The sequence below is a fragment of the Chelon labrosus genome (assembly GCF_963514085.1).
Source record: "Chelon labrosus genome assembly, chromosome: 5".
Lineage (NCBI taxonomy): Eukaryota > Metazoa > Chordata > Actinopteri > Mugiliformes > Mugilidae > Chelon > Chelon labrosus.
The window spans coordinates 5,368,000-5,391,433 of record NC_140341.1 but is presented as its reverse complement, the minus strand read 5'-3'; the positions used below and the strand labels follow the sequence as shown (position 1 = coordinate 5,391,433).

Genomic DNA, 23,434 nt, shown 5'->3' with positions numbered 1-23,434 from the left:
TTTTGTCTTTGATTTGATTTCTTTGACTAGATGTCACATATTGGACACTAAATGAGAAAAATTTGCCTTTATTCAATTAGTTTAAACTATTTTGTACCAGGCCGTAAACATATTTATTTGTGAGTTGACGTTTTAACATGGAGGTCAATGGGGACTGATTTGCTTTTGGAGCCTCTTGTGGTCAGTCGTGGAACTGCAATACAAATGTCAATGGAAAATGAACAAGAGGTTATGGAGGTTGTTTTTTATGATTGTTATCTTTTCTGTTTGTTTTTAACAATGCTTTTAAACATGTTAATCAGTCACACCGTGTAGATTAGCTTATGCTAGCATGCTAACATTCATTTGTAAAGTTCACCATAGACGCACTGGATGTTTTCTTCAAAATCTTTATTCCGTTTTGACGAGAAAACCTAAAAACGAGCAATATCATGACTGTGGTGATGGTCGCTTCCTGCTTTCGTTTGATTGGTCAGTCCTTTAGCAGGAAGCTGAGGTCGCTACCTGGCTCGTACTCCACTGTGGGCTTCCCCCTGAAACACAAGAAACAAATGGTACAGGTGATACTGCATCACAATAAGTTTAGATTAGAGTAAGTCCTCTTAAAGTGATGTGAACCTGTGTTACCTGGTGAACAGTCTGGCCTTAGTGGTTCCCAGCAGCGTGGCTTTGTTTCCCTCCACCAGAAGCATGGATCCTTCCCTCAGACCCTGGAAACACCAGCGAAATTCACCTTTAACTTTCTGATAAAAGTTTCCTTTTACTCGACTTGGCCTGAAATGCTTGTGGTTGGGCTCAGTGCTAATTGCCCCCCTCGCTCTCACTCACCAGGACACTTGGAGTGTTGGGTTCTTCGTGGTACTGGATGATCCTCTGCTCTCTGGTCTCCTGCACAGGAACAGCAACAACATGATAAAGCGTCTCTCGCTTTTCTTTATTAACCGACAGTATTCTGCACCAAATCAAGACATGCTACTGCAAATTCTTGCTATTAAATATAAGCCGAATTATTTATTAGCACTCCCCGTTTGTAATCTAACCACAAATTTACTGATCGCCATTACAGGTTTAATGTGACACTGAAGAAAACTTAAAAACATTTAGATTCTTGGGCAAGTTCTGCAGAGCATAAGGAACAAACGGCACCCTTTTCAAATCCCTGAAATACACAAAAAAATAAAAATAAAACAGCATTGTAAGACTCCACACCAAACTCCATTTAAAAAATATGCAATTTTAGTGATTGCTGGCATTTAATACAAGTCTTCTACAACATGTCTTCAGATCTGCAGCAGTCACATGATCCAATTATCATAAACTTTATAGCCTCACGCTGAAGCCCTACACCAAACTCTATTGAAAAATCTAACATTTTAAGAACCATTTTACATTTGATGTAAACGTTCTACACACCATAAAGTCTGATGTTTATTTGCTGTTGTCTTAAAAGACACTCATTATAAAAGTGTTGCTTTGTATGCTGGTTGTTGCCGGATGAAAATTAATTCAAAAAGATTTCAAAACATGTATCTGAGAGATGTATATGTTTGATAAGGAACAGGATTATATTAAATTGCTAGACTTTGTAAAGGAATTCAATAGATATTTTCCTGCAGTCCTTGGATTGTTTCTGCGCATCCCTAACAAATAATAAGTTTCACCAGCCAATCAATAGTACTATATATCACCTAACCATATTTTACCAGCATTTGCCTGCTACTAGTTCTGTTCAGATGGCTCAGACTCAATAACAGATTCAATATATTACTAGAAATCCTCATTATACACAGCTATGAATATAAATTCCCTTGTTTTAAAGTCTGTCATTGTTGCGATGACCAGCAGCGACCAGCAGGGGGAGCTCTCCTGATCTGGAACAGGAAATGGAGTTTGTACCTTTTAAAGTAAAAGATCTTCATCGCCTTAAGAATAAAATATGAAATGTAAGTTTTGGATGAATCTACTTTAACTTATTATTATATGTTTGTGTATTATAAAGTGTTTGCTTTAAGACATGTCTGCTCTTCTTTGACCTGAGGGCAGCGATCAAAGACGGGGAAGGTGATAACTGATAACGCTGACACGACGGATGAACAACCAATCAGTGCGAGCAAAATTATCTCCTCCATCAGTCAATCAGCTGGTAAGACAAAAACTGAAGTGTTGAGTGTTATCCTTATCAGATGTGAAAACATTAACTGAGCTGAAAGAATAAACCTTTAGTATAATGCTGCATTTTATGAGTGGACTTCTGCAGCAGCCAATTGAAGTAAAATACCCTAACCTAACAGCATTGTGTAGTTAAAGCCCCCTCCTCCTCCCCTAAACATCAGTCTGAGGCTGGGACTCACCCCCATGTGGCGGCTGCTGGGGTCAGTGTCCAGGTAGTGCGGGTTGATGTTGAAGGGGACGAGGCCGATGGCGGCGAAGGACGGAGGATAGACGATGGGCATGTCGTTGGTGGTGTTGATGCCGACGGTGGCCACGTTGGTGCCGGCGCTGGAGCCCATGTAGGGGACACCGTCCTGGAGGAGGAGGAGGAGGAGGAGGAAGCAACAGGAAGGAGAAAAGTCAGAAATTAAGTTTTTATTTCATTTTATCATACTTATCACATTCTCACATCGCTCTCCTGCTCTGCTTATATAGTTTGTTGATATTTATTCACTTCCTTCATCAGAAACGTGACATCTCGTCCTTTTTAAGTACTGACATCAGAGACTGTTGCATTGTGGGACTTTGTAGTTTTAGTGTTGATATGATAGCAAAGGTTTACCTGATTTGTCGTGAATTACTACAACAAACATGCATTTTTATTATTATTATTAAATTTAATGTTTGGACTCTAACATCCCAAAAAATTTTTTCCACATTTTTGCTTGAGAATTGGCTGAAACAAATAATTATCAATTTAGTTGCTGATTATTTTCACTTTAGCCGACAGATTTAAAGTTTTCTTCTTTGCTTTAGTGTCGTGCGTAAAATTCACCATTTTTTGAGTGGACTTCTGCAGAGATCAGCAAGACAACAAAAGTCATGCATAAAAGTAAAGTACTTGAATGTTATTCACAAAAATATCTTTCAGTAAGTTGGGGAATTCTTTTTTTTCCCCCGTTAATCAGTTATTTGTTTGAAGAAAACACATCAAAAATATTCAGTTTGCAGTGAAATATGAGCAAAAACAGCAGCAACTCTTCTCTTATGAAATCCTGGAAACTGAGGAGAGAGAGAAGGAAAAACAGCTCTCCTCGTTCTTGGACTAGCGTCAAACAGGAAGAGTGTCTCTTTCTCAAAAACAGATGTTGGAAAAGGGCGTCGTCTCATGATCGGGGGTTGTGCAAACGTGTCCCCGTTTAATCTGTCATCGGTGGCTATTTGTGAATTTTACCTCCATCACTCTCTTCCTGATCTCCGTCACCACCTTGTTGTCGTAAAGACTCTTCAGCAGCCGGAAAGTGTTGCCTCCGCCTGCAGGTAGAGACAACACCCACGCCTCGGATTAACTGAGCAAACGGGTGAATGAAGGTGGAGGAGGAGAAGAAGAAGAAGGAACGCTGCAGGGTTGTAGGCGTAGTTCCTCACCTATAAAAATGCCCTCAGCCTTCCGGACGGCTTCGACGGGGTCCGAGGCCTCGTGGATGCTGTCCACCTCATAACCTGTAGGGGCCAAACACCTGTCAGTGTTTTCAGCATTGAGAATTTAGCACAAAACATAAAGAAAATGCACAGAAAACCATTAAGAAAACTCCTACAATGTATACAGAGCAATAACTAGATACTGTGTACATATAATGTGCTGCAGAAACTACAGAGAACAGATTGTATACATAGGTCCAGACTAATACGTTTACAGATAATGCAGGGAAATACAAAGTTATAAAATGCTGTATGAACTTTAAACTAATGCCGATGATAAATGATATTCACCCAGTGTCTTAAACTTGTCCCTGGCTGTCTTGGTGTAGGCGTCTCTGTCGTGGAGAGCATAAGGAACAAACAGCACCCTCTTCACATCCCTGAAAAACACAAAAAAATAAAAAATAAGACTGCACACCAAACTCCATTTAGAATTATGCAATTTTAGCGATTGTTGGCATTTAATACAAGTCTTCTACAACATGTCTTCGGATCTGCAGCGGTCACATGATCCAGTGATCATAAACTTTATAGCCTCACGCTGAAGCTTTTCAGCAGCCTGCGTAAAATACAACAGGATTTTTAAATATATGTGTAGAGATATGTGTGTTTAGTTGAACATATTTCATTTATAATAATAATAATTCAGATGGCAGCCTCTTTAAAGCCCTACACCAAACTCCATTGAAAAATCTGACATTTTAAGGACCATTTTCCATTTAATGTAAACGTTCTACGCCATAAAATCAGATGTTTATTATTTGCTGTTGTCTTAAAATACACTCATTATAAACTGTTGCTTGTATGCCGATTGTTGCCGGATGAAAATTCATTCAAAAAGATTTTAAATCATGTGTCTGAGAGATGTATATGTTTGGTAAGGGAACAGGATAATATTAAATTGTAACATTTTGTAAAGGAATTCAATAGATATTTTTTACAAACTTCCTGCTGTCCTCTAATCGTTTCTACGCATCCTAAACAAATAAATAAATAAAATAAGTGTGCCACACTATCGGAGTCTCTGCAGACCAAACTCCATTGAAATATGATAAGAGTTTTAGTGCTAGTTTCGAATTTAATCCAAACCTGCTACAGTGTGACTTCATGTGTTTATGATTAGATTTTTTATGTAAAATGTTTATCATAGACTTATTCTTGCATGCCGAATTTTGCCATATAGCTACTGGTTCGTATATGATTATGAAACATGTTTATAGAAACAGATGTGTTTTATTGTTATTGCAGAATATTTAAAATCTAGATTTTCAAACGGGATTCGTTACGCAGTGACCTACTTTCAGTTCCACTTCCATACGGATACTGATTCACACAGTTGCTCAGGAATGTTCGCAGAGTGACAGTGAATCTCAATTTATTACATTTATTGTCACTGGTCTGTTCAATTAGTGCCACCAAACTCCATTTAAAAAAGCAAGCGTTTAAGCATTTAATACTAACTTTATACACATGTTCAGACTTTTATTTAGTTAAGTAATATACTCAAATTTTATGCCGAACTCTACTAAACAAGTCGTCATTTAGAAATAATTATCAAACACATTAGATAGATTAAGTTTTGCTGATTCACGTTGACATTTTTAAAATGCTCGATTTTTTCAAGGGATTTCGCAATGGGGTTTCCTCTCACTTTTCTGCAGATTTTTCATCGCTTCCCGTCTCCTGATTTTCTTGAGGACTTTTCTTCAGCTGCACTAACACTTACTTTCCGAAGAACTGTGAGATGTTGTCCTGACAGTGCTGCAGGTAGCCGCTGCCGTGCAGCGTGGAGTTGGACACCAGCAGGAGTTTCCTCATCTCCGCCTCGAAGACTGACGGAGCTCCGGTGGGGGGAGCAGCGGAAGAAAAGAGTCCAGGGGTCACAGTTCAGCCGTGAATCCGCTGACAGCAGCTTTCTGACGGGCTGTTAACCTGCTGATATAAAAAGAAGATCACTTCATAGATCCACGACCACTTTACGACTCACATGTTGTTGCTGTTAACTTACAGGAAACTAGTAGCGATCATTACTGTCAGCGGAGAACACCAGAGTCTCCTCTAATTAATATATATTAACTTTTATTTAGAAATGAACAAGAAGGTTTTGTTTTGTTTTGTTTTCTTTTGTTTACTATTTATCATAAGTGGCTTATTCGCTCTTCCACTACCGGAAACGACACCATTTCCGGCCCAGCTCTATCATAATAAAAGCATATTTCTTCTTCAAACACTTATTTTTCTTGTTTTTCCCTGCCTTCCACCAAATTGCATAAAGTGCCTTCTTCTTCGTCATACTCTTCTTCTTCTTCTTCTTCTTCTTCATTCTCGTCTTCTTCTTCTTACACTTCTTTTTCCCTGCCTTCCACCAATTGTATCAAGTGCCTTCTTCTTCTTCGTCTTCTTCTTCGTCTTCTTCTTCTTCTTCTTCTTCTTTCTTCTTTTTCTTCTTCATTCTCGTCTTCTTCTTCTTACACTTCTTCTTTTTCCTTGCCTTCCACCAGTTGTATCAATTGCCTTCTTCTTCTTCTTCCACTTCTTCTTCTTCTTCTTCATCATCTTCTTCTTCTTACACTTCTTACACTTCTTCCTCCCTGCCTTCCACCAATTGTATCAAGTGCATTCTTTACCTTCTTCTACTTCTTCTTCTTGTCTTTTTTTTCTTCCATAAAATTATATCAAAAACCCTTTCTGTCACAGTTAAGGTGTCTTCTGTTATCTTCTTCTTTCCCCCTCCGTCTCCTCTTCTTCTTCTTCTTCCTTGCCTTCTACCAAATTGCATCAAGTGCCTTTTTCTTCATCCCCTCTCTATCAGACTAAAACCTTAACATTGTTGTTCCTCCTCTTCTTCATCCTCCATCAAAATGCATGTAAAGCTTCCTCTTCTTCTTCTTCTTCAACCCGTTTCCCGCAGAAAAAAAGCTTATTTTTCTCGTTCTTCTCCCACCCTGTTCTATCAAAAGGTGTCTTCTTCTTCTTCTTCTGCCCACCTCTTCTTCTCCTTCTTTCAGTGAGGCTTTCAAAAACACATCCACAAACTACCACACAGATGTAAAAATATAAAATGCACCAGTTGTGGTGTCACGTGCCTGTATGTTCAAACCAAAAATCTGTCAAGTCTGCAACATAACAAGGAAGAGAATAAAATAAAATAATTTTCCTGACAGCAGGGAGACTTTATATAATTAGCCGTGGCTCTTTAAGGGTCTCTGATTTTCACTCTGACTCTGATTAATGAGCTGGAATAAACCTGTTAGCGCTCACAGTCTCTCAGTTTCAGACTCACACAAATCTAAATCCTTCTGTGCAGCACAAACAACAGACATAAGGAAAGAATTATGATTGCAACACAAACTGGTAAAAGAGAAAGTGAAAATAAATAAATGATGAACGACACAGTCCCTGAGGATATGGCTCGTTATTAAGGCTTGGTGAGAGTAAGTTGGAAAAAGAAAGTAAGAATTCCTGTAAGATAAGATAATAAAATATAATCTGTTAACAAAAACAAAGATATAGAAATATTTGCAGAAAATAAAGTAAAGTAAAGTGAACATGTAGGCAGGCTACAAACTAATGTATAAAATAAGAAAATAAAAATCATGAGTAATAGAAATAAATTATAAAAATATTTAAAGTGCATTTGTTTAATCACTTTGCATCAGTAAAAATGAAATTAACTAAAATAAAATATGAAATATAAATAAAGCGCACCTCAAAAACGTCTTTTTCTGCTGTTTTTTTTTTAACCAGCAAATATTTTATAAAATAAACAAGCCATATAAAACAAGGATAGAGCTCTAGTTTGGTTGTTTCCTTTGTTTGTTTATTTAAATAAAAATATAAGTATAAAATTAAATAAATCGTAAATATAAAGTCATTAAAAATACAATAAAAACACTCGATATATTCTATAAAATAAAAATAATAATGTAAAAATAAAATGTAAAATAAATGTAGAATAAGACAAAATACTTTGTATTTGTCTGTACTTTTACTCTAACACTGTACTAAAACCCCTGAACGCAGTACGTCTTCTTCTTGTATCAGTGTATTTGCATTGCAGTACTTAAATCAGAGTACTTGTATCAGAGTACTGGTACTACAGTATAGATGTGTCACACATGTGGAAGACTGGGACACAGGAACGGAGGCAGCAGCGGGGGGCGGGGCCAAACCACATCTGGATGAAAAACATCTGGACTTTCTCTCTCTCTCTCTCTCTCTCTCTCTCTTGCTCATACATGAGAGGCTCTCCGCTGACACCGGGGCTGAGGACCGACGCACCGACACAACGACTGACCGACCGTCCTGTGAGTCCCTCCGGCTGACTTTGCCCCCACATGATGGCTCGGTGCTGCTCGTTCTGGACCGGGACCCTCGTCCTCCTGACAGCCGGTAAGCGCTGCCCGATCCCCGGGTAGTTTTTTTTCTCTTTTCCACGGAGCTGCTGGCGGAGGTCTTAGAGGCCGAGCTGAAGGGATGGATGGAGGGGGGGACGATTTGTTTTGGAAAAAGTTTTCTGCAGTATTCGTTAAAGTAAAAGTAGCAATACAGGGTAAAATAAATAAATAAATAAATAAATACTCCAGTACACGTAAAAGGCAGTAGTCGAGTAGGAAGCAGAAGTAAAAGTACACCAAAGTGTTTGGTTCAGTAAAGTCTCAGGAGTAAACAAGTTTAATCAGCTTCGTGTAGTTAAAGTATCAACAGTAAAAGTACTCACATAGTAGCTTTATTGAAGTACCAGCAGTATATAATTACTCTATTATAAGTTTTGTAAAAGTATCAGCAGTAAAAGTACATAAACACTGGCTCTATTGTAGTATCACACAGTTATTATGAGCTTTGAAAAAGTATCAGCAGTAAAAGTACACAAATATCAGCTCCATGTATTTAAAGTATCAGCAGTGAAAGTATGCAAGTACAGCTAAAGCTAATACTGATGTATTTTTAGTACTTTTAGTTTCGTCAAAGTATCAACAGTGTTTTAGTTTTATCAGCTTTGTGGGGTTTATTTATCTGCAGTAAAAGTACACAAGTGGGATTGACTTTATATAGTCAGCACAAAGCTAATACTCCTGTATTTACAGTTTTATGAAAGTATCAGCAGTACACAAGTATTATCAGCTCCATGTAGTTAAAGTATTAGCAGTGAAATTACACAAGTATTAGCTTCATTAAAACATCAATTTTTAAAGTATGAGCAGGTAAAAGTACAAGAGTCTCAGCTTTGTGCAAAGAATAAGAAGTAAAAGTACACAAGTAACCACCTCGTGTAGGAGCTAATATTCATGTACTTTCAGTTTAATAAAATCATCAATAGCACACAAGTACTATCAGCCTTTTGGTTGTTAAAGTATCAGTAGTAAAAATATGCAAAAATCTGTTTTATGTATTTAAAGTCTCCTCAGTAAAAGTACAAATACACAGTCAACTTCAGTGAGCCGGAATTAAGCCAATACCTGTGTACTTTCAGTTTATGAACGTATAAACAGTATTGTCAGTATTGTAGTTAAAATCGGTAGTAAAAGTACACAAGTATTAGCTTCATTAAAGTATCAGTAGTAGATAAGTATTGTGAGAATATTTAATATAAGTATGAGCAGGTAAAAGTAAAAAAAAGCAATTTTCACGCATTTAAAGTATCAGTAGTAAACATACACATGCATTAGCCTCAAGCAGTTAGAGTATCTGCCGTAAAAGTACACGAGTATTTGCTTCGTGTAAAGTATCAGTAGTAAAAGTACACACTAACCCCAATACACTAATTTCAATGAAAATATTATTAGCACACAAGTCTCAGTTTCATGTATTTAAAGTGTCCGCAGTAAAAGTACACATACACAATGAACTTCAATAAGCCAGAATCAAGCGAATACTTGTGTACTTTCAGTTTAAAGTACAAAAGCGTTGTGTACTTCACGCATTTAAAGTATCAGTCGTAAACATACACATGCATTAGCCTCAAGTAATTAAGTCGTAAAAGTACACGAGTATCTCCTTCATGTACAGTATCAGTATCACTAACCCTAATACACTTATTAGCACACAAGTCTCAGTTTCGTGTAGCTGAAGCGTCAGTAGTAAAAGTACACATGTATCATCAGCTTCATGTACCCAGTAGTAAAAGTACTGCTGTTTGAGTCCTCAAAGCTTCAGCTGTTAAACTCTAATTAGAAGAGAGAGTATCCTGATTGGTTCACACGTCCACCTGATCATGTCACATCACCACTGAGGAACATATGAGGAAGGTGGACCAAACCTAGCTTTAGCTTTCTTTTTTAGATATATCACGACCTGGATGAACAGGAAATGTAAAGGAGATTATTATTTCTCTTTCTCTGATGCGTTAGCGCCATGTTACTGCCGTCGATGGTTGAGGTAGAGCTAATTTTACATGGAACTGTCACCAATTATTTTTCTTTTTGGTTTTCATCTCCCAATAAATTTCTTGATTCATCATTTTTGATTCAAAGTTTAATTTGTAAAATAGCTGCAGCCGTCTGCACAAACTTCGAAACGGTTAAAAGCAGAAACGAGTGAAACGTCGATTCAGCACAGAAACAAAAAAAAACACAAATTCTTTCTGAAATGTGGAAAGTCTGTATTAGAGCACAGTACTTGAGTAAATGCCCCTTCCATCTCTGACGTTTAGTGAGCAGTTCCTCTTTAAAAAGGAGCCCATTATCTCATATTTTAACAAAGAGCGAGTGTATCTGAAACTGAATGAACAGCCACTGAAACACGCTGGCGTCTTGGCGCTGTTTTAAGACGCCGGAGAAGACAGAGACTGGCACTAAGAGAAAGTCTATGTGAATGTGTTCGTGTCAGCATTTTAGCTTTTCCTTCAACAATACTTTTAAAAATAGAAGAAAAAAAAACAGAGCAAGATCTGTATTGTAAAAGGACAAGAAAATTAAATTTAATAAAGATTGAGTGCATTCAAAAGATTAAAATTTCTATATTTATGTTGTGTGAGGGAAAAAAAACATTAGTTGATTTAACCAACTTCTTGTATGGGGTTTTACAGTGCGCAAACATGAAATCTGTCTATACTGAGCATAGACTGTATATAAATATGGACAATGCGTCCCCGCTTATGTAGTTAGCATCAAATAACGAACTAAGACACTTGATCATGCATCAACATTATATTAACTACCTAAAATGACAGAAACCATCCTTTAAAGAAATTTATTTGTCGTGTATTTTAGTGTTTTAGTTTGACCCATCCACTAACATGGAGGGGGCGGAGCTTATAACCTATACTGCAGCCAGAGACCAGGGGACGCTCTACTTGCTTTGGCTTCACTTTAGAGGAGCAGTTCCGCCGTCCACCTTTATACAATTTATGAAACGAAAACTGAATTCACTCCTGCATGACAAAAATCAGCTGAGGCACATGGGTAATGTAGTATTTCTATTCCTTGTCCCTCCAAATAAAAATACCTGCAAATCAACAAGCCTCAATAACTTTCCTTTTATTTCATTCCTGATCTAATGATGGTGCCACAAAGATATAACCCCAGATCCGGGCTAATGGGCTGACAGGCTAACAGTTTCCCCCTGTTTTAGTCTTCATGCTAAGCTAAGATAACTAGCTCCTGCTCCGCGTGCTTACAATGCGTAACATTTATTAGCCTTAATAAGAAAGCATATTTTCCTTTGGACTGACTGAACTAGCATTGTTTAGTTTTGGACGTGATGTGCACAGAGTGATCTGCGTGTCGCAAGCAAGAGGTTAAATCTGCTGTGTGTGTGTGTGTTTGTGTGTTAAATAAACCAGGCGTTGTGATATGGAGGGCCTCCTCGGAGCAGCGTGGAGTGCTTAGATTTCCCATGAGTCTTTAAGGCCGGAACGTTGGATGCTAACTTGGCTCTGAACGCAGCTCACTTCTGGCTTCAATTTAATGCTGGAGGCGCACACACACACAAACACACACACACAAAGACACACACACACACACGTGTTTGTATTTCTATCTTTGTGAGGACCCTCGCTGACATAGAGCATTCTCAGGCCCACACCCACATTAACTTTAACCTCAATCTAATTTGGATTTTAGACGGGGGGAAAAGTATCCAGGACTTTTACTTCAGGGATAAATAGTCTGTTTACAAGTAAAAGTCATGCATTCAAATTTTATGGTGCTAAATTTTCACCAAATAACAAGTTATAAGTACTAGTACTAATAATACTCATCATGCAAACTGACCCAGAAAATTTTTTTGTTGCGTCATGCATTCATTTGTGGACATCATGTTAGCTTTAAATGGCTAAGTAACTTTATGATTTGCATCTATTTACTGAGTATGTACTCAAATCTGCAAGTAGCTATAGTCTGTAAAATAAATGTGGTGAAGTGAAAAGTACAATGTTTACCTCTCAAATGTACAGAAGTGGAGTTATTTTTACATATTTGCAGTCTTTTTCAAGGATTCAAGGATTCTTTATTGTCATTTCAACACATGTTGGTACATGAGGTGGAACGAAATTAGTTTGCAAGCCGATAGCAGAAACAGTAAAAAGTATAAATATAGAATAAAATTAGCTAACTAAGTATAGTACATTCGTTATTATTATTCGTTATTTTTCCATGTAAAATTTGGAATTGCTCACCAAATGAGCTACGCAAAATACCGTTTTATGGATACCAGCTGAAATGTAGGACTTTAAATTCCTAATTAAACATGCAGAAGTATAAATTAGTGGAATAAATTCTGTAGTACAAATACCTGAAAATAAACTGTGCAGAGTTTAACTACAGTACTTTGTCATAATGAAAATGTATTTTTATGCTGTATGCTAATGTTAGTCTATTGTTATGCTAAGTGTATTTTTTTCTGCTCATGTTAGATTTTGTTCAAATCTTTTCATGATGTTATTTATTAGCTAGCAGTATTTTTAAGCTAATGTCGTCCTAACTCTTCTTATGCTAACATATGTTGTTGTTTTTTAGCTAACATTGATATTATTGTAACATTTGTCCTCTTAATGGTGAATGTTTTTATTCAAACATGTATTTTCATGGTGTTAGATAACAATCTGTTCGATGCTAACTTTCATCTTTCTACATTAAAAATATTTATTTTTAATCTCTTTTATAAGCCATCCTTTTTATGCTAACTTAAACGTTACTTTTTTATGATAATGTCAAGTATTTTTAAGGTACGGTTTTATTACCGTCTTACCTTTTCAAAGCCACTGTTTTTACTTTCCTATTAATACTCTTAATGTTTATGTTAACATTGAACGTTTAAAAGTTTGCATTGTCTTCTTTTTATCCTAACTTTTTATGTACAAAAAAGGCATTTTTTAAGCTAACGTTAAGCTAAGATCAGTCCTTTTTTATGCTAACATGTCTTTTTTCATGTTAGCAAAGATGCTAATATTTGTCTTTTTTAGTTTTTCTAATCTAACAAATTCCTCGTTATCCTATGTTTTGTTGCTCTTTTGTTTATATTTCTAACATTGATAAAATATGCAAACATTTATTATTTGTATTCCTTTTTTACGTTAACATTAGTCTGTTTTTGTGCTCACTTTTGTCGTGCCGTGCTAAAGTTAGTCCTTGCAATGCTAACCTTAAAACTAAATGAGCTGTGGATAGCCTCTGAAGGTCTGTCCCCGAGGGAGGACCAGTCAAAATGTTCTCGTTTTCCACAAATGTCTTCACTCCCGAGGTCTGAAACTCACACTGTTCCTCACGAAGACACACAAAGACACACAGAGCCTGTGCTGCTGATTCTAATTACAGCGAGCTTTTTGCTTCTCAGCTCTTTTCCGTTTTCTTCCTCCTTTGTCTTCGGCTCCGTTTTGGGAGAAGAAACATCTGGAACAGCTTCTGCTGCGTGTGTGTGTTTGTGTGTCACAGAGTTAATGAAGTGTTGTGTGTTTACGTGTGCAATCCTATATGTGTGCGCAGAGTAAATACAATCATAGCGTAGTGTGGTTGGCTTTGTGTGTGTAGCTGAGTGTATGTTTACCCAGATATACATGCAACACTAGGATTTGTTTGTGGGCGTTGGCGCTGCTTTGTCTATCTTTGTCGGGATCAGTTTTCCGTTTTAATGCACAATGCTGACGCAAAAATAACAAAATTGTGTTTAGGATATGTTAATTATGTTAATGAGAGTTCAAATGTGGAATGAGTGCAATGTGTTTTGGCTGTGGCAGTCATTTCTGTGTCATCTGGGTGGGATCACAATGTGGCAGAGCAACAGTACAAGTATATTCACAGAGTCTACAATCAAATACAACTAAAAGCTAAACCCTACGGCCACACACGCCATGACAAAAACTAGTGTTTGTTTTGGAGCTTTGGGTTCTGCTTCAGCTCTCTTGGCTGTGACAGCTTTGGGCCAACAGGCTTTAAAGGGACACACCCATATCCTGCTCCAAGTCACAGTCACTTAATGTCACGCTTTACGTGGCACAGCAGACGCAGTAGGACGTGTTGCACTTAACAAAGCGTCCACAACGAGCCATGTAAATCACTCCAAAAGAATATTAAAATATCTTGGTTTGTGGTGAATTTTGAAATATCTTCAATGTGTGGACAACATTGCTATAAACTTCTTACATTTACATTTTTAAAAGGCCCTTTCACAGAGTTTTGACTGTAAGAACAGTTTCAAGATGAGCCTGACCTTACTTCTGTCTCTTGCCCCGCAGGTCTTCCTGTTTTCGTCCAGTCTTTCAGCCACATGAGCTTCAACCTGTGCAGGTGGTGCGAGGTGTCCAGTCCGGTGTGCAAAGACAGCGTCTGCCTTAGCAACTGCACCCTGTCCTCCTTCTGCACCGTCATTGAGGAGATCTGCATCGCCATATGGTGAGTCTTATTTTAATTCTTTACGTTACTTTTACTTGGACTCGTGCTCATTTTCAATCCCAGAGCATTCAAACTGCACAGCATCATGTTTTGTTGAAAGTTTAACCTCTTTTTTTGCTGCAGCTGTTGTTGCTTTTAATGGTTTAAATCCAAGTAGATGTTTCTACCATTAAATATATGGAGTTCATTGGTACTTCTCTTATTAGTATCCATGAAAATAAGACATTAAACACAGTAAAATGTGTTAATTACGCTTTAATTCATTTTGCATCTTTTTGATAGTTGTTTTGTATATATTTTGTGTGTCTTGGTGGTCATTATGACTATTTGTATTCATTTTTCATGATGAGTTTGAGTCTTTTATGGTTGCTTTGCGTCTGTTTGAAGTAGATTCTTATTTCTTTGTGGTAGCCTTTTGTCTTTTTGGGGTTGTTTTGCGTCTTGTGTATTATTTTGTCGCCCTTTCTCCTTTTTTTTGTGTATTTTTGTAATAGTTTTTTGTCGCTTTTCCGTTGTTTTGCGTTTCTTTGTGGTTGTTTTGTGGTTTCTCGAGGTTCTCTTTGTATCTCTGTTTTGTCTCCTTGGTCATTTTGTGCGTCTCCTGGTTGTTTTTCGTGAATCTTTAATTATTTTGTCTCTCTTCATTGTTGTTTTATATCTCACTGGAGTCATCTGTATGTGTTTTTTTATGATGTTTTGTTTCCATGTGCTTGTTTTTTAGTCATTACTGTTTGTGTATCTCTGTAATAGAGCTTCTCTTTGTCTTGTCTTGTGCTTGTTTTGTCTCTTCGGTCTTTTGTGTCCCTCCTTGTGTCCCCTTTGGTTATATGTTGTTAGATTTGGTCTAGTTCTGGATCACTTTTTGATTGTTTGGATGTCTTTATGGCTGTTTTGTGTCTCTTTGTTGTAGATTTTTGTGTCTTTCTAGTTGTATTTTGTCTCTTTTGTGTCTCATCATGGTCGGTTGTCTCTCTTGACTTGTTTTGTGAACCTTTGTGTTCATTTATGTCTATGTGAAGCATCATTTTTGTCAGTTTTGATGTTTTTTTTGTCTCATGTTTGTTGCATGTTTTGCGGCAGTTGTGCGTGTCTTGGTTTTCATGCCTCCCAGTGCAGAGGCTCATTTGACGATCTGTTTCTCCCTGAAATATAAACTAGAGAAAGTAAAACCACTGCTCCTCACTCACTGAAGTATGTGCGTTTGTCCTTCTACCCAGTTTAGTCTTGCTGATTGCAGATTGTTTGGTGATTTATTGCTCTTGTTAAATAAAGTAGAATAGAAATAAATAAAACAATCTGTCCTTAAGCCTTGAGAGTCCATAAAAATGCTGGAATATCTCTGTGCACTCATTGTTATCCGTCAGCACAGTCCCATGAGCCAGCAGAGCAGGGAACAGTACAGCTGATCCACTTCAATATGTTGTTGATCAGCAATTATGAAACATCCTGAAGTGATTTCTCTCAACTCGCTACTGTCGCAGGACAAAAACAGAAGAAGAAGAAGAAGAAAAATAACTAAAGCTTGAACCTTTTCATATTTGCTTCCACACGGTTGTTTTTAATGTTAGACACTACGTATGGAGCGTCAAATCTCCACGCTAGTCCATTGCCATCTTCTTTTCTTCGTGACTGGAAAGTTTCTGCCTATTGGTGCTTGTGTTTGGATAACAGTCCTGCGCTGGGATCTCCCTGCGCTGCACCCCCTCTCATTTCCTGTTCACGCCAGTCGGCCCGACCCTCCCAGCATTCTGCAGGTAACCAGTGATAAGAGGAAACTGAGAAGAAAGCAGAGAAGGAGGCAAACAGAAATGCAGTGTTTGAACTTGCTGCACCCCACCAGCATCATCTTGCAAAATAGCACAAACAGTATAATCAAGCACTGTGCTTAAAGACAAGCTGTCATTTTCTGCTGCTGTTCACTTCTACTTGTTGGCATCTTCTGCACTGTTTGACAGATGCGATAACTATTTAGATTAAGTTCCCCAAGGCTGCGTACTGGGGCCTCTTCAATTGTCACATGATAAAAAACTGGGGCAATTAAAGACGTCACCAAATGACTACAGTCCATTACAAGCTCTGAGTAGGTGCAGTAAGCAAATAAGTAATTAATGTGGCAATATTTTCTCCAGTTAAATATTAAACAAAAACAGAATAAAATTGTAAAGAGAATGAAGTCAGGACTCATCTTCAGTGACTAAAATTAATCAAGATTACAAATCAAGATTTAAAGGGGAATTACCATTTTTTTACAACCTGGACCTTATTTCTGGCATAAAATACGATTGTTTACTCACCCATATAACTTTGGTGTCAATTTGAGTCATTTGTCAGATCCGTGTATATCCATATAGTGGGAGTGACTGGGGCACCGAAACGCAGCCTCTAAATAACGCATTATCTGCCGCAAAACTCATTAATTTCACCAATATTTTGTTATGATACACTAGTGCTATTCCCTGTTGAGTCCGGAGTTAGCTGTTATCATCATCCAGGGTCTGTAGATTGACCTACTATCCTCGACAGATAATGCGTTATTTAGAGTCAGTAGTTCGGCCATGTACTGTAAAGGCAATTTATAAATGTTGGTCCTAGTGTGTAGCAGCCCTTTTCTTAAAGCTGACAAGACTGAGGTTGAGTCAAAGAGTCCCAGTACAGGAGGTTGTTCCTATTAAAGGTTCATAATTGATCTTTAAGACTATAAGCATTAATAAATCAGAAAAAAACACACACAACTCTACTGTAAGTCAGGCCGAGAATGCTTACAGCTTACAGCGATTCATAATTTAGTTCCATGTTTGTCTGCTCTGTCAGGAGGAAAACCAACAACACAATGACGGTGCAAACGCTGTGTCACCATCCCTCTCTGCCGCTGGAGGACGTCGACCCCGGCCTGCTGCTGAACTTCACCTCCAGGGAGTGTCACATGGTCCCACAACCGGTCGAGGACGGAGACATGATGGTCTGCGGCTGCCGCGGTGAACACGAATGTAACGACAAGCTCATCTTCGACAAGGGAGCCAACGGTGAGGGATGAATGGAGGCGTGGACGGGTAAAAGCATGAGTGGCTTGACGGTTGGATGGATGATGGATGAACTGATTCCTCTGTTCCTGCAGGTTTCTCCAGGCTGCAGAGTAAGGATGTGATTCCAGTGGTGGTGGTCAGTTTGGTGCCTCCGGTGCTGGTGGCTATAGTCGCCACTGCCGCTTTCTACTTCTACCGCGTACGCCACCCTGACAAACCAGGCCCTCCTGCACGTCCCGACTGGCCCACCAAACGTACCGCGGAGCTCTACCAGGCTTTGGACCTGCCATGTGGGGGCCCTGGTGCTCGTGGGGAGGTTGGAGGAGGAGGTGTGACAGGCCACGGTGCTGATCAGGAGGACTCTAATGCCAAGGTGGCATCTCCTAACAATGACACCATCAGCGGTGTGGCAGATTGGCAGGGCCTGCTGCCTATCAAGCTGGATGTGCTGGTGGGGAAGGGGCGCTTTGCTGAAGTGTGGAGGGCGTGCTTGTTGCAGGGCGAGAGCGGCGGAGTCAGCAGCTATGAAACGGTGGCAGTGAAGGTGTTTCCGGCCGTGGAGTACGCCTCGTGGAGAAACGAATGCTCCATCTTCTCTGACCCGGAGCTGCAGCATGACAATGTGGTTAGATTCCTGGCAGCAGAAGAAAGGGGGAGGCCGGGCCACGCCCTCCGGACCTACTGGCTCGTCTTGGCCTACCACAGCCTCGGAAACCTGCAGGACTTCCTCACAGCCAACATACTGAGCTGGGAGGAACTTGTTGCCTTGGCTGGCAGCATTGCTAAAGGACTAGCTCATCTCCACAGTGACACAACGCCAAGTGGGGTCCCAAAGGTGAAGAGAGAAACTGATCTGTTTGTGATCTGTGCCATTAATTTATTTGTTTTTTGACATTGCTGGTTGCTTGTGTTGCTGTAGGTGCCAGTTGCCCACCGGGACCTGAAGAGCAGCAACATCGTGGTAAAGAGCAGAAAGGAGTGTGCTCTGTGCGACTTTGGTCTGGCTTTAAGACTGGACCTGTCCCTCACAGTCGATGACTACGCCAACAGTGGGCAGGTAAACTGTAAAGTTAAGACATGCTTAAATACACTGATGAGACAAAACATTAGGCCCACCTGCCTGGAATGCTGTTAGTCCATCATGTGCCACCAAAAACGGCTCAGAGGCCTCTGTAGGTGCCATGTGGTATCTACAAATGAGACATTGGCTGCAAGTCGTTTAAATTCTGTAAGACGTGAATTGGACAAGACACCCTGTCTTTAGTTCATAATTTCTCCCTTCTTTGTCCATGGTACAGACTTAGAGCTGGAGCTTTTAGTGGTTTAAAGATGCTTTCCCAGTCTTCTGCCCATAACAAGTCTTTTGTGTCTTTACATCTGCCAAAGTCTCCAACACAGTCACTACAAGAACCTCCACTTACCCAATAATAATCCCAGAACTTGACATGCAGTGTCTTGGCTCATCAGTTTGTCACAAAGCAGGACTTGCTTCTGACGTTTTTGGTCGTCTTTTGTCGCCCTGTCCAGGTGGGGACAGCTCGGTACATGGCTCCTGAGGTACTCGAGTCCAGGGTGAACCTGGAGGACCTCGAGGCCTTTAAACAGATGGATGTTTACTCCATGGCTCTGGTCCTGTGGGAGATGGCCTCCCGGTGCCACGCCATTGGAGGTAGGCGGTTTTCCCTATTACTGTTTATCAGGAGAACGGAAACAAGACGATGAGAATCTCTTGATAAGAGCACCACCCATCAGTCCACATGTCTTTACAGTTCATGCTAAGGCGAGGAACTTGCAAAGATGCAACCCCAGGTAACATTACTTAATGTCAGTCCTAGTTGAGGTGAATCAGAGTGTTTCTGTGACAATACAGAAGATGCAACCTTTGAATCAATGATGGAGCAAAGACAGAGGATTTGGGGAGCTTCATAGAGCTTGTCTTCATGATACTTATGAGCGAGACTGAACCAACACAGAAGGGATAGACATTTTCTAGTTGAACTGAGTAGAAACCCCTGTCTGTCAAATGATGTGTGCAATTACGTTTTACTAAATTGATCTTGCAGAGTTTGAAGCATGTTCCTGGCCTACAGTTTGGCTCGGTGGTTAACATATGTAAACGTAACATTCCCACATCCTGAACTTACTGGTCAGGTTGTGGTGTTTTAGTCAGTGTTTTATAAACTTGAACGGATCAGACCTACGTCATTTAAAAGGCACAGGTTTCACGGGTCGGACGTCATTTTCATGTGTGTGTCCACACTGCACCGTAGCTGCCTCCTCTCGCACAAATGCCTGGATCTTGGTTCACCAACACCTCCTGAAGGGGCCCAAAATTTAGCTCCTGGAACTTGACTCCAGTTACAACACGTGCAATTGTTTGTGTGGGTGCAGAGGTGAAAAGCTACGAGCCAGCGTTTGGCTCCAAGGTTTGTGAGCAGCCCTGTGTGGACAGCATGAGGGACCTGGTGCTGAGGGACCGAGGACGGCCGGACATCCCGTCAGCGTGGACGCAGCACCAGGTAAGATACAGTTCACCTTTTAGGCTAAACATATACTGCGCAATCAAACAGGGTAGGAGGCCTCTCCCTGTATCTGTCTGTGCCTGAATAACTAATAATTAAACTTCCCTCTCCTTCAGGGGATGAGCATCTTCTGCTCCACCATCACTGAGTGCTGGGATCACGACCCAGAAGCCAGACTGACGGCTCACTGTGTGGTGGAGCGCTTCAACGCCCTGCAGCAGGGGGAGGAAGAGGAGGAGGAGGCGGAGGAGGAGGAGGAGGAGGAGGAGGAGGAAGCGGAGGAGGCAGGAACACAGGAGTGAGAAGACGATGAGGAACTGACGCTAAAAAAGGTGATGGAGATAGAGATAGAGAAAAAGACTCTCAGGTGATTTACTCTTCCTCGTCCTCCATCCAGGCTCAACGATAGATCCACGGTTCAACCTGTTGATGACAGCGTTTACACTTCCTAAGAAACCTTTTGGTTTTTCCACCTACAGTCACTGAAACTAGAGAAAGCACAGACAAGGGGCTAAAACTGGACAAATAGTAAACTATAGTTACAGGTGATGCATTTTTAAAATTCACAGTGAAGTATTTGCATGAATGTGGAGCTTACCATCAGAGACATTGATGGTAAAAATAATTGTAGAGAAGTCAACAGTTGTGGGCCAGAATGAACAAACTAATGACTTTTTGTCATGAAGCAGCTTTGCTCTGAGAATAGACGCTTGGTCGTCCATGTTGGTGCCGACTGAAACATCTGGATTAACATGAAACGCTCTGCAGATATTCATGGTCCCCAGCGGGTAAACTTGGGTTTTAAACATGTTACGGCGAGCTGTTAGCCAAAGACCCCCGGCTGCACGTCTGGTGAAAAACCTGCTACACATTTTCCTGTGGCCAAAAATCAACAGGACTGTAGTCTGTCGTGATTTGGGACGTCCTGGATTCTTCCGCGGAAGATGAGAGAGGACAGAAACAAAACCGAACACTGACTTTTTGCGCCTTGAACGATCGACTCACTTTTGTCCCAAGCTGAAAGTGAGCAGTGAGGCTACGTGACGCCCGACACGGTCATAGATCTGCTGGCAGAGATGCGCGCTCAAACACTTTGTTGTTTGGGTGGTTGATTTTGTTGGAGCTGGTCTCCATTTTTATTATTCTTTAATAGTGACTGTGATTATCATAATGCTAACCTATGTGCATAAATAAACAGGATTAAGGGCTCCTTCCTGCCCAGTGGATGACATTTATGCCTCATTAAAAAGCAATAAATTGGACTTGAGGCAGTGAAGGATTGGTGTGAGTTACCATTTTCAGTCACCACATCTCTGCCAAAGACTTCGCTGAAGGTCCAAGCATTAATTGTGCATAATTATATGAAATGTGTTAAATTACTGAGGGATCCAGCAACTAAAAAAAAGCTTCCACCCAGAAATATGAATACAGAAAACCACTATAGGATGGAAAAGTTGTGTTGTTCATTTTGACAATAAAGTTTGTTTTTGTACATGATCCCTGAGTCTTGGTTCTTGATCGGAAAGATTTTCTGTTCACTCGCCTGCTTTTAAAACGCATTACATTTAATTCACCACTGTAATTAACCACATTCCTGCGTCCACTTCTGTTTGCTCTTTCTTGTATTTATTACAGATTTTCTTGTGTTTTCTTGCTGCTATAGCTTTTATATTTAGTGCTGCTGAACTAGACAGTGGTTGTGGTGGTTAGCACTGATGCCTCACAGCAAGAAGGTTCTGGGTTCGAAGCAGTTACAAGCAGAAGACGCTTTTCTTCATTCCAATTTTTAAAGTTTATAAAATGCTGGAGTGTTTAATGCTCTGCCCTACGTTCTCTTAAAAATATCCCGTAATCACAGTCCACTAACCGTCATGCTTTTTATTTACGGGTGTGTTTTTTGGGCTACGACTCAACTTGAGTCCTCTTTTAGCGTGTACAGTATTTGTTGACAACGGGGAAATCATTGATGCGTAATTGGCCATTAGCAAGTCCTGTCCCGGATGAACAGATTACAGGATTACAGTGATGCTGAAGAAAACTAAAAAAAAAAAGGGCAATTCTCAAGTAAGTGTATTTTTTTTTTTTTTAAGCATGTTTACCAGTTTGCTTGTATGAACGTAAGAGATAATAATATCCTGGGAAAGTGTGAGTCTACAAATCTAAGAATATGTATTTAAATGTTAATCAGCCTCGGTCCAGTTTCCATTAAGTACGACACTGAGCAACCCTTTGAAAAACCCAGAAGGTGGTTTGGTACTTTCCTCTCTCACTGAAAATGAACTGTTTGTATTTGAGCGACTTTATGAAAGTGAGCAGTGTAATGTGAAAGCGCAACTACAAACCCTGAGCAAGTTGGTATTATTTCAAAGATTCTTTGCCTAAAACTAATTTTAACTGATTGTTTAGAATATTAAATCTGAGAAAATAGTGAGAAGGGTGAAAAAGATCCATCAACAGGGGCCCAGAGAGTAATTTCTGCCCTTTAGGAAGTTAATCCTGAAATATATGAGGATCTCGGACAGCGGTGATTTCGTCTCTGACAACCCCAAGACTTTTGAAACTAGAGATTATCAGACTGTTTAATTTAAAAGATACTTGAAGATGAGAACATGTGACTGCATTCTGTATTTCCCAAGAAATAAGACTTGACAGTCGTTTTTCTCAGCTCTTTAATCATCTTATTTCTTGTGTAGAGAGTTACTTTAAACTAACAGCACCAAATCAGTCAGACTAATAAGAAGCTACCACCAGGCTAGCATGCTAAGCTAAGCTAAGGCTAACCATCTCCTGGCTGTTGCTTTGCAGTGAGTGATGTGGATCTCCTCATCTGACTCTTGACCAGAGAGTGAATGAGAGACATTATTACTCATAGTTTTTCCATTTAAACGCGTTTATAACCATTCTGGGTGAAGCAGTAACCTCTGAAACTCTTGCATGTTTTTCTTACCAATAATTAAAATGTGACTTTCAGAGAAGAAACAAATGAAAGAGAAGCTCTGAGCCCACAATTAAATTTACAACAACGTCTTTCATGTTTCGGGGCTGGGTACTCAGAAAGTTTTTTAATGCGCCTGCGGTTACAAGACACGACGGATTTTCCCGTTAGGTTAGGGTTTTCTAAAAGTCAGGGAGACCACAACACAGAGCAAACTGAGGAGAGAACGCCCAGTTATTGTGATGAAAGAGCTGAATATGATTTCTGAACACAAACGTGCCAACGCATCTGGAGCCTGTCCCAGCTGTACACCCTGGACAGAGTTAGACAACCATTCACAGTCACACCTACGGCCAATTTAGAGTCACCAATGAACCTAACCAGCATGTCTTTGGACGGTGGGAGGAAGCTGGAGAACCTGGAGAGAACCCACGCAGACACAGGGAGAACATGCAAACTCCACAAAGGCCCAGAACCTTCTTGCTGTGAAGC

The 23,434-nt window shown here is 39.8% G+C and overlaps 2 protein-coding genes across 4 annotated transcripts; one reads left to right on the top strand and one right to left on the bottom strand.

Annotated features, from left to right (window-relative positions):
- Positions 1-287: 287 nt before the first annotated feature.
- On the bottom strand, positions 288-5,774 carry LOC311487826 (alpha-aspartyl dipeptidase). Of its 3 annotated transcripts, none has more exons than XM_084544216.1 (9): positions 5,642-5,774; positions 5,360-5,568; positions 3,925-4,013; positions 3,580-3,654; positions 3,386-3,465; positions 2,352-2,525; positions 829-888; positions 628-710; positions 288-533 (listed from the first exon to the last, which is right to left on the bottom strand). In XM_084544216.1, exons 2-9 carry the CDS (start codon positions 5,449-5,451, stop codon positions 473-475), a joined length of 714 nt encoding a protein of 237 aa, XP_084400342.1. In that variant the 5' UTR covers positions 5,452-5,568; positions 5,642-5,774; the 3' UTR covers positions 288-472. The 3 variants fall into 3 exon arrangements, with proteins under 3 accessions (XP_084400342.1, XP_084400343.1, XP_084400341.1); XM_084544217.1 differs by having other exon boundaries at positions 5,360-5,565; positions 5,642-5,763; XM_084544215.1 differs by having other exon boundaries at positions 5,360-5,757.
- A 2,097-nt stretch (positions 5,775-7,871) lies between these two features.
- Positions 7,872-21,747, top strand: tgfbr2l (transforming growth factor beta receptor-like; the record flags this gene model as incomplete). Its single annotated transcript, XM_084544581.1, is given in 10 exon segments — positions 7,872-7,896; positions 7,899-7,957; positions 7,959-8,025; positions 14,306-14,462; positions 17,274-17,485; positions 17,578-18,320; positions 18,405-18,542; positions 19,013-19,154; positions 19,877-20,004; positions 20,124-21,747. Coding segments are annotated over 10 exon segments (1,857 nt in total). The 3' UTR covers positions 20,310-21,747.
- Positions 21,748-23,434: the final 1,687 nt, after the last annotated feature.

Coding starts and splice junctions, on each gene's coding strand:
- LOC311487826 (XM_084544216.1), bottom strand. CDS start 5,451: ATGAGGAAACTCCTGCTGGTGTCCAACTCCACGCTGCACGGCAGCGGC. Junction 4,014..5,359: donor ATCTCACAGTTCTTCGGAAA/GTAAGTGTTAGT, acceptor TGTGTTTTTCAG/GGATGTGAAGAGGGTGCTGT. Junction 3,655..3,924: donor GGACAAGTTTAAGACACTGG/GTGAATATCATT, acceptor TGGCCCCTACAG/GTTATGAGGTGGACAGCATC.